General features: G+C 39.2%; 1 protein-coding gene across 2 annotated transcripts in view; it reads left to right on the top strand.

Moving 5' to 3' along the window:
- Positions 1 to 13,724, top strand: part of CALU (calumenin) — a 32,943-nt gene that overhangs the window by 2,419 nt on the left and 16,800 nt on the right. For both annotated transcript variants that reach the window (XM_043965832.1, XM_043965831.1), the window contains exon 2: positions 12,456 to 12,689. In XM_043965832.1, coding sequence (XP_043821767.1) covers positions 12,469 to 12,689 — 221 coding nt within the window. In that variant the 5' untranslated portion in view covers positions 12,456 to 12,468. The remainder of the gene's footprint in view (positions 1 to 12,455; positions 12,690 to 13,724) is intronic.

The following is a 13,724-nucleotide window of genomic DNA, read 5'->3' as shown; positions in this document are numbered from 1 at the left end:
TTTCCTTACAAAAACCTAATAAGGTAGGTAGTACAAATATCATTCCTATTTGATGGGGACCTCTTTGTGTGGAAACTCTTCCACAGAAACATCTTCAGGTTTTTAGGCTCAGAAAGTTGCCTGGAATCACAGAAACAGCTCCTAAAGATAGTCCTTTTGCCACTGTACCACTTACTGTATCATAATCATAAGTATATGGGAAAATTTGGTAGAGAGAGGGCCAGGGGAAAACGTTTTCCTGGCTCCTACATTCCTAGATTATTCTTGTGTGGATTATAGCACCTAGCTTAATGCTGTATGTTAATGTGAACACTTAAAAATAAACAGTAGTGACAGCAGTGAAGCATGTCTTTCCCTTAGAATGGCTGAAACAACATATTGACCTATTTGTTGTTAGATCCTAGCCAAGTCAAAGGACATTGTTGTAGGAATATACAGGGATATGTGAGATCTAGTTCTTGTTCTTCATATACAGGCTATTATAGGTGATAAGACATATACATACATACATAACTATGCCATTCAGCAGTAAGTGATATTGACAGGTTCAATAAGAGTTTAGAGGCCAGGAAGATTATTTTGAACTGAAATGATCACAGCAAGCTTCATGGACAGGTTAATATTTTAAAAAACACTTCAAGCAGGGTCTTAGAGTTCTTTGTAGACAGATATTGTCTGTCACTTGGATTTATAGTATGGAGAACTAAAATGTCAATTTCCAAGGTCACAAGAACTTTCTGAACCTGAGTTATTTCTACCTCTTGCTTTAGTATTTTTATTTGGCTATTCGTATAATGTAAAGTTACACATATTTAGCTGATGGAGAATAATAATGTGTTTTCCAGAATTTATTTTTTATTTGACTTTGTGAGTTTTTATTTACCTGTTGGCTTATTTCAGCATAGTAGTGATGATTTCAGGGTCATGGATTCAGTCGCCGTCTGGGCTATTTAACTTTTCACTGTTCTATTAATATGTTTTATACTCTTAGATCCTATTAGCTATTTATGGCTTGATCATAAAGTGTATATATGGAGAGAAAGCAAGTGGATCATGAGTTCTTAACTTTTTTCAGTGTTTTCTGGAACCTTTTGACAGTCTTATAAAGCCTATGGATTACTTCTTAGAATATTTTTAAATGGATAAAACACATAGGACTATAAAGGAAACTGATTATATTGAAATAGTTAACAAGATATTTAAAAACAAGCTCATGGACCCCAGATTAGAACCCCTAAAGTAGATAGACTAGACTACAACAGAAAGAAAATGTGCAGTGGATCAGAGGCATCTTTTTTGGTCAGTGAAAAAGCATTTATTAAGCACTTACTATGTGCAGAACACAGTGTTAATCACTGGGGTTACAAATAGAAAAACAATCCCTAGTCTCAAAGGATTAATTCTAATAGGGGGAGAGAACACATATGGGAAGTTTCAGCTGTAGAGCAGACGAAAAGGCATAGTGTTCCTTACTTTTGAAGCCTAGCTTCTTACACTGTGGGTCACGACCCCATATGAGGTTGCATAACTGAATATGGGGGTCATGAAAAATCTGGCAACAGTAAAAGGTTTATATACCTATTTTATATACCTGTGGTCGAGTAAACATTTCTTGGGTGAAAAGGGGTTGAGAGTGGAAAAAGTTTAAGAAGCCTTGCCTTAGAGTACAATGTCAAGACAGATAGTAATGCATCTTTAGTGTTACTCCATCAGTGATACCAAATCTGTTTCTATTAAACTCAGGACCCTTGGGTATACATTGGTTTATAGTTGGTATGGATGGTGGCAGGGATAGGGGGCTTTTTTACAGGTTTTGTTTCACCTGGATGATAGCTTCTAGGTTGGGCTGGGAGCAGGGTCAGTATTGGCTTTAACACCCACACTGAGTTGATATTAGGATGAAATGAGGCACTTGAAAATCATTAAATATTTAACACAAGCTTGCTTTGCCCCCACAGAGCAAGGATATGCAGCAAGAATATAGTGGCAATTAGTTTCTCTTGGACTCCCCCCACCCCCCTCTATGTTGACTAGAGGGAGATTAGGAAGAGGAGGAAGAAATAAGCATTTATTAAGTGCCTACCATGTTCCAGGCTCTGTGTTAAGCACTTTACAAATATTACCTCATTTAATCCTCAACACCCTTGCCAAGTAGGTGCTATTTATCCCCATTTTACAGTTGAGGAAACTGAGGCAACCAGAGGTTAAGTGACTTGCCCAGGCTCACACAGCTAGTAAGTGTCTCAGGCTAGATTTGAACCTAGGAATTTTTTATTCCAGTCCTACTGCTCTAATCCATTTTGCCACCTGGCTGCCTCTGAAAGGAAGGGGAAGCTTCCTAGCTGTGGTCAGAGAAGGGACTATCACATAACATAGGTTATGGAGTCAGACACAGGTCCTGGAGTCAGATTTATCTTTTAAGTAAAGCCTCCCAGTATTGTGGATGAAAGGAAAGAAAGAATCTGTCAGGAAAATGCTGGACCTTACATGTTGTCAAGCATGTTGCCTGGATATAAGTGGTGGTTGTAGTGGCTGAGGTGCTTAGCAGTAGCTTGTCTTGCTTGGCACCTTGTTGCTTTGGCTAGGTTGGTTAACCTGCTCTGGCAGTAGAAGGAAGTTGATAGTTGGTGTTGATAATGACAGAAATTGGTTGTCCTCTTCTCCACAGGAGTTGCTCCCGGATGATAACCGAAAGGACCGACCTAGTAACAGGGGGTGGAGGTTGAGGGTACTTGTAAAAGAATGTCTTGTATGTGAAGATTGTGTATTTTAGATAATGGGTGAATTTTACTTTTATAGCCTTTATCTTTCTTGGGCTCATCTTAGTTTGGGAAGGTTATTGAAATCCATTAATTCTTTTCTTTGGGTTGAAATAACCGCTTTTATGCAATAAGGCCCTTTCACTAATTATGGAAATCCTTTCCCTTCCAAATCTAGCTCAGAAAGAAGGTGTTTGTCACTATACCCACTTCTAACATGATTTAGTATTGAACATTAGATATTTGGTCTATCAGAAAAATTGTTTGCTCATCAAAGTTCCTCAGAAAATTTTAGTTGTACCCAAAAGTTACATACCCTTTCACCTACCAGGTCTGTACCTTGAAAGAGATCAAAGAGGGGGAAAAGTCCGATATGGAAACTAAGGGGGTACCCATCAGTTTTGGGAATGGCCAAACAAGTTGTTATATATGAATATGATAGAATACCATTGTGCTGAAAGAAGTGATGAAGGGGGTGGTTTCTGAGAAACAAGTGAAAAAACTTTTATGAATTGTTACAAAGTAAAGTGAGTAGAAGAACACGTAATACAGTGACAGTAATTCTGTAAAAGACAAACTTTGAAAAACTTAGGAACTCTGATCAACACAATGACCAATCATAATTCCAGAGGACTCATGATGAAACTTATTACCCACTTCCAGATAGAGAGGTAATGGTCTCAAAGTGCAGAATGAGGCTGCTGTTTCTTCTTCTTCTTCTCCTTCTCCTCCTCCTTCTCCTCCTCCTTCTCCTCCTTCTCCTTCTCCTTCTCCTTCTTCTCCTCCTCCTCCTCCTCCTCCTCCTCCTCCTCTTCCTCCTCCTCCTCCTTCCTCCTTTCTTTTTTTTTTTTTTTTGCAGGGCTATGGGGGTTAAGTGACTTGCCCAGGGTCACACAGCTAGTGTCAAGTATCTGAGGCTGGATTTGAACTCAGGTCCTCCTGAATCCAGGGCTGGTGCTTTATCCACTGTGCCACCTAGCTGCCCCTCCTTTAAAAAAAAAAAATACATTGCCAATCGGGAAATTGGCTTTGTTTGAGGAAATTTGTGGGGTTTTTCCCCTCCATTGGTGAAGAGAGAGAGAAATTGAGTGCTGAAAATAAAGTTGAATTTAAAAATAAAATTTTAGTAATAGTTCGAAGGTATTATTATAAATTATTTTTGCCGTTGTTCAGTTGTATCCGACTTTTTGTTATCCACACACTATAGCACACCAGACCCTTCTGTCCTCCACTGTCTCTTGAAGTCTGTTCAAGTTCATGTTTGTTGTTTCCATGGCACTATCTTTATCTTTACAGCATTGGGTTTTCCTTTTGTTACCAGATGCATCCACCCCAGCTGAGTTCCCTTTAGCCTTTGGCCCAGATGTTCATTAGTACTGGAGCTATATGTAGTTGTCCTCCACTCTTGCCCAGTAGCATGTTGGACACCTTCTGACTTGAGGGGTTCATCTTCCAGTGTCATCTCTTTTACCATTTTAGTACTACTGTTCATGGGGTTTTCTTGGCAAAGAACTGGAATGGTTTGCCATGTCCATCTCCAGTTACTGAGTTTAGTCAAGTAATTCTGACCGACTAGACTTCTTCAGTTGGTCTCATTCTGTCAACAAATAACCTTTTACCCAAAATGACTAAATTAAGTGGGAATAAAGAGGAGGAGAATAAGATGATTTAGATTTTGTAAGGAAAGTGAATTCATAGGATTTTGTTATAAACAAAAATTTCGTACCACAAGTCATTAATCTTCTCCACTTAACAGCTACTGAAACAGTTCATAAAAATCAACTTTAAAAATTAGGTTATTACTAATATACTATGGGGGGGGCTGGGTGGTACAGTAGAGAGAGTGCCTGGTCTGGAGTTAGGAAGACTCATCTTCAGAGTTCAAATCTGGATTCAGACACTTCTTAACTATGTGGTCCTGGGCAAGTCATTTAACCCTGTTGACCTCAGTTTCCTCATCTGTAAAATGAGCTGGAGAAGAAAATGCCAGAGTGTTGCAGTATCTTTGCCAAGAAGATCCCAGATGAGGTCATGAAGAGTTGGACACGACTGAACAATTGAATTTAATAGAGGTATGACTTCTAGGGAGAGTGATATAATGTAAATGACTACACATTTGGAAGCAGAAAATCCTGTGTTCAAATTCTAGCTTCAAAACTTAATTAGTTGGATGAGCAAGTCACTTGATCTTATGTATAAAATGGAGATAATATCCTGTTTACATTGTATGTGTTGTTGTAAGGGCAGTACTTGGTAAATACTCTAGCTTACTGTATAAATGTAAACTATTAACTGCTTGAATTTTCCCACATTTCCTATGTCCTCTATTTAATATTTTCCTCGGAGCAGGGATACTTTAAATGTAGTCCAAGAATTACTGATTCATGAGGTTTTTCCAGTTGCTGGTTCATGGATTGGTATTAATTTTTCAAATGTGACAATTTGCCGTACTTTTTAGTGTGAGGTAAATGAAATCTACTCCATCGTAGTTTATTTTTAAAAATATTTTCCTATTAGTTCCATTGAGGGATTTTCAGGCTATGGGGAAGTGGCAGGGTTAGGGGAAGGTTCTCTTTTTGCCCTACTAAAGTGGTTCGTGAATGGGGAGGGTTTGAGAGAATCACTCACTCACCATGGAAGGGGAAAACTCACATCAGTATGTTTTATGGGAGAAGGTCATAAGATGGTCATAGATAGATAAAGGAGATAGGGAGAGTCTTTTAAGAGTCGGGTCAGTCACCTCTACAGAGCCGAAAGGGATCATAAAGTTCATCTAGACTACTCCCAGCCCCCCACCCCCACCCCCACCCTTTTACTTCACAGATGAGGAAACCAAGGCACATAAATGTTAGGTAGTTTACCTAAACTCACATGGGAAATTAGTATCAGAAGTGGAATATGACCCCAAATTCTCTGACACCCCCCCCCCCATCCAGTGTGTTTACAAAAACACTGTACCATGTTTCAAGGCAAGGTTCAATAAGTTCTAAGTGCCAAATCTCCATGTTCCATTCCAGAGGTGCCAGGCACTCAGAGTGACCAGATTAAAATGTAATGTGAAAACATTTAACAAAATCATAAAAATACAGCAGAACACAGATAATGTTGATATGTGGTTTTCTAAGTCATTGTGTGGCCCACCAGGATCCTTGTGTGCGGTTTAGGGCCCACCCCCACCCCTTCTCTTTAAGTTTGACACAGCTGTTCTCATTCTTTGCAGTTTTGGGTAGGGTCAGTCAGATTAGCATTTAGAACAGGCCAAGCCAGTGACTCAAACTCAAGATTAGAATGCATTCAGGCACCAGTTGACCATAAATTTCGAAGAGATGACTTTCCCCCAGAAAAAAGGATTAAAAGGCTGCAGTTCCTAAGGTCAGAAGGGTATTGTTCCCATGGGACAATGGGTATTCTCAGACTTCAACTCCTCATAGGCTGGACCTTTTATGTCTTTGTCAGCAAGGAAGCCAAACCAATGGTAATACTAAGAATGGCTCTCCCCACTCCCTTAAAGGGAAACTAACCCAGCTTGCATAGACCTGAGACTACTTCTACAGCATATCATCCAGTCCTTCAATTCTTAGCCTAGAGTCCAAGGACCAACTTCTCAAAGATTCTGTGCATAGATGGGGGGCGGGGGTGTCTCGGATGGGAAGGGGGGGGTGGATCTTTATTTTCACTAATCTCTTAACTGAAATTTAGTATTTTTCTTTTTCTTTCATTTTTTTCTTTTATTCAAGTTTTCTTATACAAAAGGACAGTATGATAATGTTTTACATAATTGCACATGTATAACCTATATCTCCTTACCCCCCTCTGGGAGGGAGGGATGGAGGAATAAAATCTGGAACTCAGAACTTTAAATAAAAAGCGTTTTATTACTTTTTTAAAATTTAGTATTTCATTTACTTAAAAACATTTCAAGAAGGGATCCATAGGCTTCAGACTGCCAAAAGGGGGGGTTCATGATATAAACAAGATTAAGAATACTTGATCAAAGTCCAGCACTCTTATTTTACAGATGAGTAAACCTAGGCCCAGAGAATTTAAGTATTTTGTTCATGGTCACACAGGTAATAAACAGTTGAGATTATTTTCAAATTATGGAGAAACCCTGGGGTAGGAGTAAAGAAAGGTTTGACAACCTGGCAGCAACTGACACTTTTACTTTCAAAACCAATGAAACCCCCTCCATAAACCTCCAGAAGGAGCCACAGCAATTGATGCGTCAGGAAGCATTTAATAAGTACCTGCAACCTCCAATACTTTTAAAACCTAGGAAGGGATGCAAAAAAGTATCCTCCTAATTAGGCCTGCTCTCATGAAGGAAGCTCTGGGCAGTCAAGAGGAGCAATGTTGCCACCTGAGAGGACCATTAATTTTATGGGGTCTCAGGCACATCTGATTGTTTTTTTAATTATGATGTCATAAGCAGGAAGTTTAGGTATTGGCCAGGAAAGCAACACTTCCCCTCTTCCAGGCCTAGAGCATGGAGGTTTCCATTCTAACAAAGGACTTTGTGAAAGGAAGCAAGATATATAGAAGACAGCAGGACCTGAGGAAGAGGTGTTCTTAGAACAGAGGCATCCTGTAACAAGTAAACCTCAGAGGTCCAAAAACCCGAATGTTTTTTGGGCTACCGCACCACAGCACCTAGCAACTTCAAATTGTTGCCTAGTCTTTGGATGGTGATCTTAGCTAAAACTACAAAAGAGCATATCCTTCTTCCCTGTTCATATGTCTTTGTGTTTCACTATTATAACAACTTAAAAGGAAATTCTTAACACCAGATCTCCTTAGTCTGTGTGTCTGCTTTAGCTTGTTTTCTACATCTATTGGTGGTGGTGGTAAAGAAGGGATCTGGCTACTAAGACTTCTTTCTCTCTAACCGATTTTGGTTTTGTTTTTGTTTTTTTAAATTTTTTTTGCAGGGCAATGAGGATTAAGTGACTTGCCCAGGGTCACAAAGCTAGTAAGTGTCAAGTATCTGAGGTCGGATTTGAACTCAGGTCCTCCTGAATCCAAGGCCAATGAACTGTCCACTGCATCACCTAGCTTCCCCCCCTCTAATGAATTTTGGCCAAGAAGTACCCCAATCTAATATTTTTAGCTAAAGAGTTCTTTAATCCTCATTAAGGGTTACTCCTTATTTAACACTTCAACACAGCATTCATGCACACATACATTCTCTTTTTCTTCAAAAGCTGAAAGTTTGGCTTCGATGTTTTTGAATTGGTTTCTAAATCAAAAACAAATTGGTTCACGGCTCAGGTTTCTAATAAGTAGAGGCAACTGGCAAGGTGGTGCAGTGGATGGAGAGCTAGGCCTAGAATTAGGAAAACCTGAGTTCATATGCTGTCTCAGATACTACTAATAATAGCTGTGTGACCCTGGGTCATTTAACTTTCTATTTGTCTCAGTTTCCTCAACTGTAGCACAGTGCCTGGCACTATATACACATATATTCCCCCCACCCCCCAAAAAAAGAATAATAACCTACAAATGAAGCTCTAGCTGGCCTAGTTGATGCTTTTCCTACTTTATTTATTGCTGTGAAAAGTGGGCTTTGGGTCATGATTCCTTTTAAAATTGTCTTGATTGGTTGGTTTGCTTTGGAAGTGATTCTGCTGCCAGGTTAGAACAGAGGCCTGAGTGTTCTGACTGACAGACTCTCTCTTGTCCTTGTTCTTTTGTTATCTAGACACTTGATGAAATCAGATAAGTTAATTTGCCTTACTGAGTTTCTGAGGTTGACTAAGATTTTTGCCAATAATGAACAAAACAGCTTCCGATATAACAAGTTGTGCATTCAAATCCTAGTGTTGGCTGTATTGGCTGCATAACCATACCAATATCAGTACTGTCATTGTGGCTGATGCTTTCTGTAACACCTTGTAGTTTACAAAACGTTTTATGCATCATCTCATTTGATTCTATCAACTTTGTGAAAGAAGCAGTGTGGGTATTATCTCATCTCATTTCACAAATGAAGAACCTGGAGGCCAAAGTGATTTAAGCAACTAGTCCAAAGTCACAGTCTTCCTGACTTCAAGTCCATTATGTCACCAAGCTGCCAATAAAATGAAAATGCTATAAAAAAGATTTGAAATAAATTTTAATGCTATGAATTCTTTTGAGAGCCGTGGTATGAAAATAATCTAAAGCTCCCCAGACGTGATGACTTAACATTTGACTGTTTTAAGATACATAATATGTATTTATAAAATTGGTTAACTGCTTTGGGTCCACATGTGAACACATAATAACACATGGCTAAAAAGACTACTGTAGGAGAGTGGTTTTTCAGGGAAATAGTCTCTCTGCCAAAATGTTTCTTAGACTAATAAGATAGAAATATGGCTAAAGCCAGTATTCTCTAAGAGTCTATATGTTGCTAGTACAGTGGTATCCTGCCTAGTAAACTGCAGTTTACTGATGTCATCAAGTAGAATTGGCTTAAGAGGTGTGGTATAGTGGAAGGGCACAGGTTTTAAGTCAGGAGAAATGAGTTCAAATCCCAGCCTTGATATTTATTATGTCACTTTTGGCAAGTCATTTAATCTCCACCCTCATTTCCTAATGTGTAAAATGAGCAATGATAATAGGATAATAATAACCACTTCAACTCTCCAGGGTTATAAGGAAAAAACACTTTGCAAACTTGAAAGTGAAATATAAAATATATATATCAAGTATGACTTACCATAGGCAGCTCTGGTGTGTATAACAGTTCCCAGCCTTTGAGTATGATGAGTATAACTGCTTTTAATGTGTGTGGGGGGGGAATCCCTTCACAGATTCACAGTGATGTCTATACTATTAGTATACATTAAGAAAATGAATAACAACAGAGATATTATGAATTCAGCAGCTTTAAAATCTGTATTTTCATAATTACAACAATCTACATATTTGAAAAACATTGAACATTCAGGGCATGAATTCAAGGATTTCTCTCCCTCAACCCACCTCAGGGTTCCATAACCTAGAGACTGGAAATGCTGGTAGCATGCAAAGAGTATGGTATCAGGGGGCAGCTAGGTGGCAGAGTGGATAAAGCACTGGCCCTGGATTTAGGAGGACCTGAGTTCAAATTCGGCCTCAGTCACTCGACACCAGCTGTGTGACCCTGGGCAAGTCACTTAACCCTCATTGCCCTGCCCAAAGGGGGGGGGGGGAGAAAGAGTATGGTATTGGTATAGGGTAAAAAGCATTCAGAATTCTAGCTTTGTTCTTTGATGATCTGGAAATCTTTAATGAAGAATCAGAGTTACACCTTAGTGCAGTTAACTTCCAAGTTTATCTTAAAATGTAAGTTATCTTTGGGCAGCTAGGTGGCACAGTGGATAGAGCACCTGCCCTGGAGTCAGGAGGACCTGAGTTCAAATCCAGCCTCAGACACTTAACACTTACTAGCTGTGTGACCCTGGGCAAGTCACTTAACCCCAATTGCCTCACCAAAAAAAAAAATGTAAGTTATCTTTTACTTCCATCTTTTCTCCTTCCTTTCCGTGACTTTATTTTTGTGGGTTTTTTCCCCATGACTTTAAATAACATTCTTATCATTTATCCTTTGAGATACTTTAGGGGAAAAGCTATTTTTTCTGGCTTAAAAAATGCATTGATAGAATGTAATCCAGTAGAACTTTATATTTTCAGTTTAGAGAACTGGGAGCATTCTAGATGTATTCCCTCACCCATACTCTGTGATCTAGTTACACTCTGTTCTCATACATGACACCCCATTTCCTGTCTCTGCCTTTCTGTTGGCTGACCCTCCTACCTGAAATATACTCTTTCACCTCATCTCTGCTTCAGGATTTCTGTCTTTCCTCAAGACATGGCTCAAGCACTGCCTTTTCTGATCCCCTCAGTTGCTAGAACCCTCCCTCTCAAACTGCTTTGTATTTGACTACTTGGTATTTATTCTCTTTATGTTTGTTCTGTTTATACTTACATATGTCCTTGTTGACTCCCTCGTTTGAGTGTAGGGATTGTTTCATTCTTTGTATTTGTATCCATAGGGCCTGGTACATAGTAGGCCCTTAATAAATGTTTGTGGGTGGGTGGGTGGGTTGGTTGGTTGATTACAGAAATTCAGATACGAAGAAAACTTAACTACATTTCTTCTGCCATTGTTTTTTCCTAGGATGCTACCCATACTTAACCCTCCAGCTCCCCCAAATCCCCCCACACCTTTTACCTTCTAGTCCCCAAATTTTGGCTAAACCATAGAACTTAATGGGGTGGTTTGGGATAGGTAATACTCCTTTGTATTTATTAAATGTACTCTGTACTCAGAATAGGTTCTTTAATGTTTGGTTAAGAACTGGCTTCTGTCTTACAGACATGTAGGGACTTAGACCAGATCCACTACCAGTGACTTCCTATATGATGAATTAAAAGCCCTTTGGTAAGAGCACTGTACTCTTTAGGCAGGATTGTAGATTTATGTTCCACGTGGGCCATTTTACTCCCCTTTGTTCAGTACCACATACTGTGCATTCAGTTACCAGAGTTGTCAGTGCATTTAGTCACCATCGCAATGGAGAAAGAGGTCATGAATGAGTAAGTGAATGAATGAGCCTAAACGTGTTCTCAGTACTGATGAAATGAATGGAATCTGTGTGTGAGTTAGTAGAAAAGTACAGGGGGGAAAAGTGCTAGATGGGAGTCAGATCCTGATTTTGCCACTTGACTACCTGAATGATTGACCCATAGACAAATCACAACTTCTCTAAGGCTCAGATTCCTTACTTATTGGATCAGATGACTCTGAAGGTCCTTTTCAGCCTTAAATCTGGTCCTCTGAAATGTAAAAGCCAGGGGGGGAACTAAAACAAATCTAGGTAACATTTTTTTCTTTTTAAGGCTTCAGAAAAATATAAAAGGTTTAATGGGAGGAGAATGACCTTTACATGATTGTAGCCATTTTTCGGGGTTTTTTTTTTTCCTCCCCTGGTCCTTCATACCTCTAATCAGCATAGCATATCATTAGCTCTTCTCTCTCTCTTTTTTTTTTTAGGTGAGGCAGTTGGGGTTAAGTGACTTGCCCAGGGTCACACAGCTAGTAAGTGTTGAGTGTCTGAGACCAGATTTGAACTCAGGTCCTCCTGACTCCAGGGCCGATGCTCTATCCACTGTGCCACCTAGCTGCTCCTAGCTCCTCTCTGTTAATGATCCCTCTAGTTTGAATCCTCACATTTCTATAACAGAAATTCAAGGAGTAGATGCTTTCTATAGTTTACTGAGATAATAATGGACAGTATGGGGGGGGTAGAAGATAATGTATTAATTCCTGGATTATAAGCTTTTTGAGTCTCATACCTATCAAGTATTATGGCTATATAGTAGGGACTTAATTTTAGTCAGATTGATAGTAGGATCTATGAGTTTCAACAAAAGTTGATCTGTTCCTTCAGCTGAAGCTGTACTTTGCCCATATACTTTGGTGTTTGTTTCAGTTCCAGATTCTTAACTTTCAACCTGCAAACAAATAAAGGAAGCTATGACAACACATCCCAATACTGTACTACATAGTATCTGTTAAGTGCTAACACCCTAATTTTTTTGAAAATACAAAGTAAAACAGGAAGACTTAAAAGCGATTTGCCCAGATTCATATGATAAAAACAAATTAGTGCTATAACTAGTAAATAATACTGCAATATGAATCCTTTGCTTCTTCCTTTCTTTAAGATCTGATCAAGTCATGGACCTGCGACAGTTTCTCATGTGCCTATCCCTATGTACAGTCTGTGCCTTGAGCAAACCCACAGAGAAGAAGGAAAGAGTACACCATGAGCCTCAGCTCAGTGACAAGCCTCATGATGATGCCCAGAATTTTGACTATGACCATGATGCATTCCTGGGTGCAGAAGAGGCAAAGACCTTTGATCAGCTGACACCAGAGGAGAGCAAGGAGCGGCTTGGGTAAGGGGTTAGTCCTGTGAGAGCTATCTAAATCATTCCCCTTTTTCTTCTCTAGCTTTCCTCTCCTTTGGATCTATATTAATTGTAACCTCTGAAGCCTGGCTACAGACCAATGCCATTGAAAGTTGAGAGCCTGCTTCCTAAATCTTCTTATAGACATTTTCATACCAGTACATATTGGTAAAATTAAATCATCTTTACATAAAAATGAAGAGTGGCTAAAGGCTTCTCCTTGTGTTAGACTATTTTGATACAATGATGTTGCTTTGTATTAGTTTTAATACCAGCATGCTGTTAGAAGATCTATAACTGAGGTCACATTCTTGTGTGAGTAGTAAGCTACATTTTGGATTCTATGCCTTCTGTTAGCTCTCATCTTCCAGATATTCCAGTTGCTGCTAAAAAGCTTTTGATGGTTACAGACTCATGACAATTATAGCTTTTAGTGCCAGGACACAAGGACTGATACAGTAAGAGTGGGACCATTATAATTTTGGAAGCCTTTCCATTTGTCATTGTGGCTTTTAGGGCCTGAACCTTTTCAGTTCCTTATAGTTGAGAGCTTATTGAAAGTCCAGGTTCCATAGCCCTTGGGAGCATATCTTCTGTATACATTAAATTTCAAACTTTTGAATGATCCATGCTTTCACTAGCAAATTGGTTCTCCTTACTGATAAATTTCATGTTTTCCAGAGCTGAAAAATTTATCACCTGTTATCTTTGGGTGATCATCTTAGTTGAATTGGCCCTTAGTTTAAAAAGTTTATCATTAAGTTTTTCCTGCCAGGAAGCTATTCTTTTTTTTTTTTTTAAGTGAGGCAGTTGGGGTTGTGACTTGCCCAGGGTCACATAGCTAATAAGGGTCAAGTGTCTGAAGTTGAATTTGAAGTCAGGTCCTCCTGACTCCAGGGCTGGTGCTCTATCCAATGTGCCACCTAGCTGCCCCAGGAAGCTATTCTTTTAAAAATCCTATTTGCTTCTAATCTGTCAATCTGCAAAGCTATTCCTGTTTCTATTTTAGTGTGATATTGTTTA

Source organism: Dromiciops gliroides, chromosome 5 (assembly GCF_019393635.1).
Source record: "Dromiciops gliroides isolate mDroGli1 chromosome 5, mDroGli1.pri, whole genome shotgun sequence".
Classification (NCBI taxonomy): domain Eukaryota; kingdom Metazoa; phylum Chordata; class Mammalia; order Microbiotheria; family Microbiotheriidae; genus Dromiciops; species Dromiciops gliroides.
This window is presented reverse-complemented; position numbering and strand designations above follow the sequence as displayed.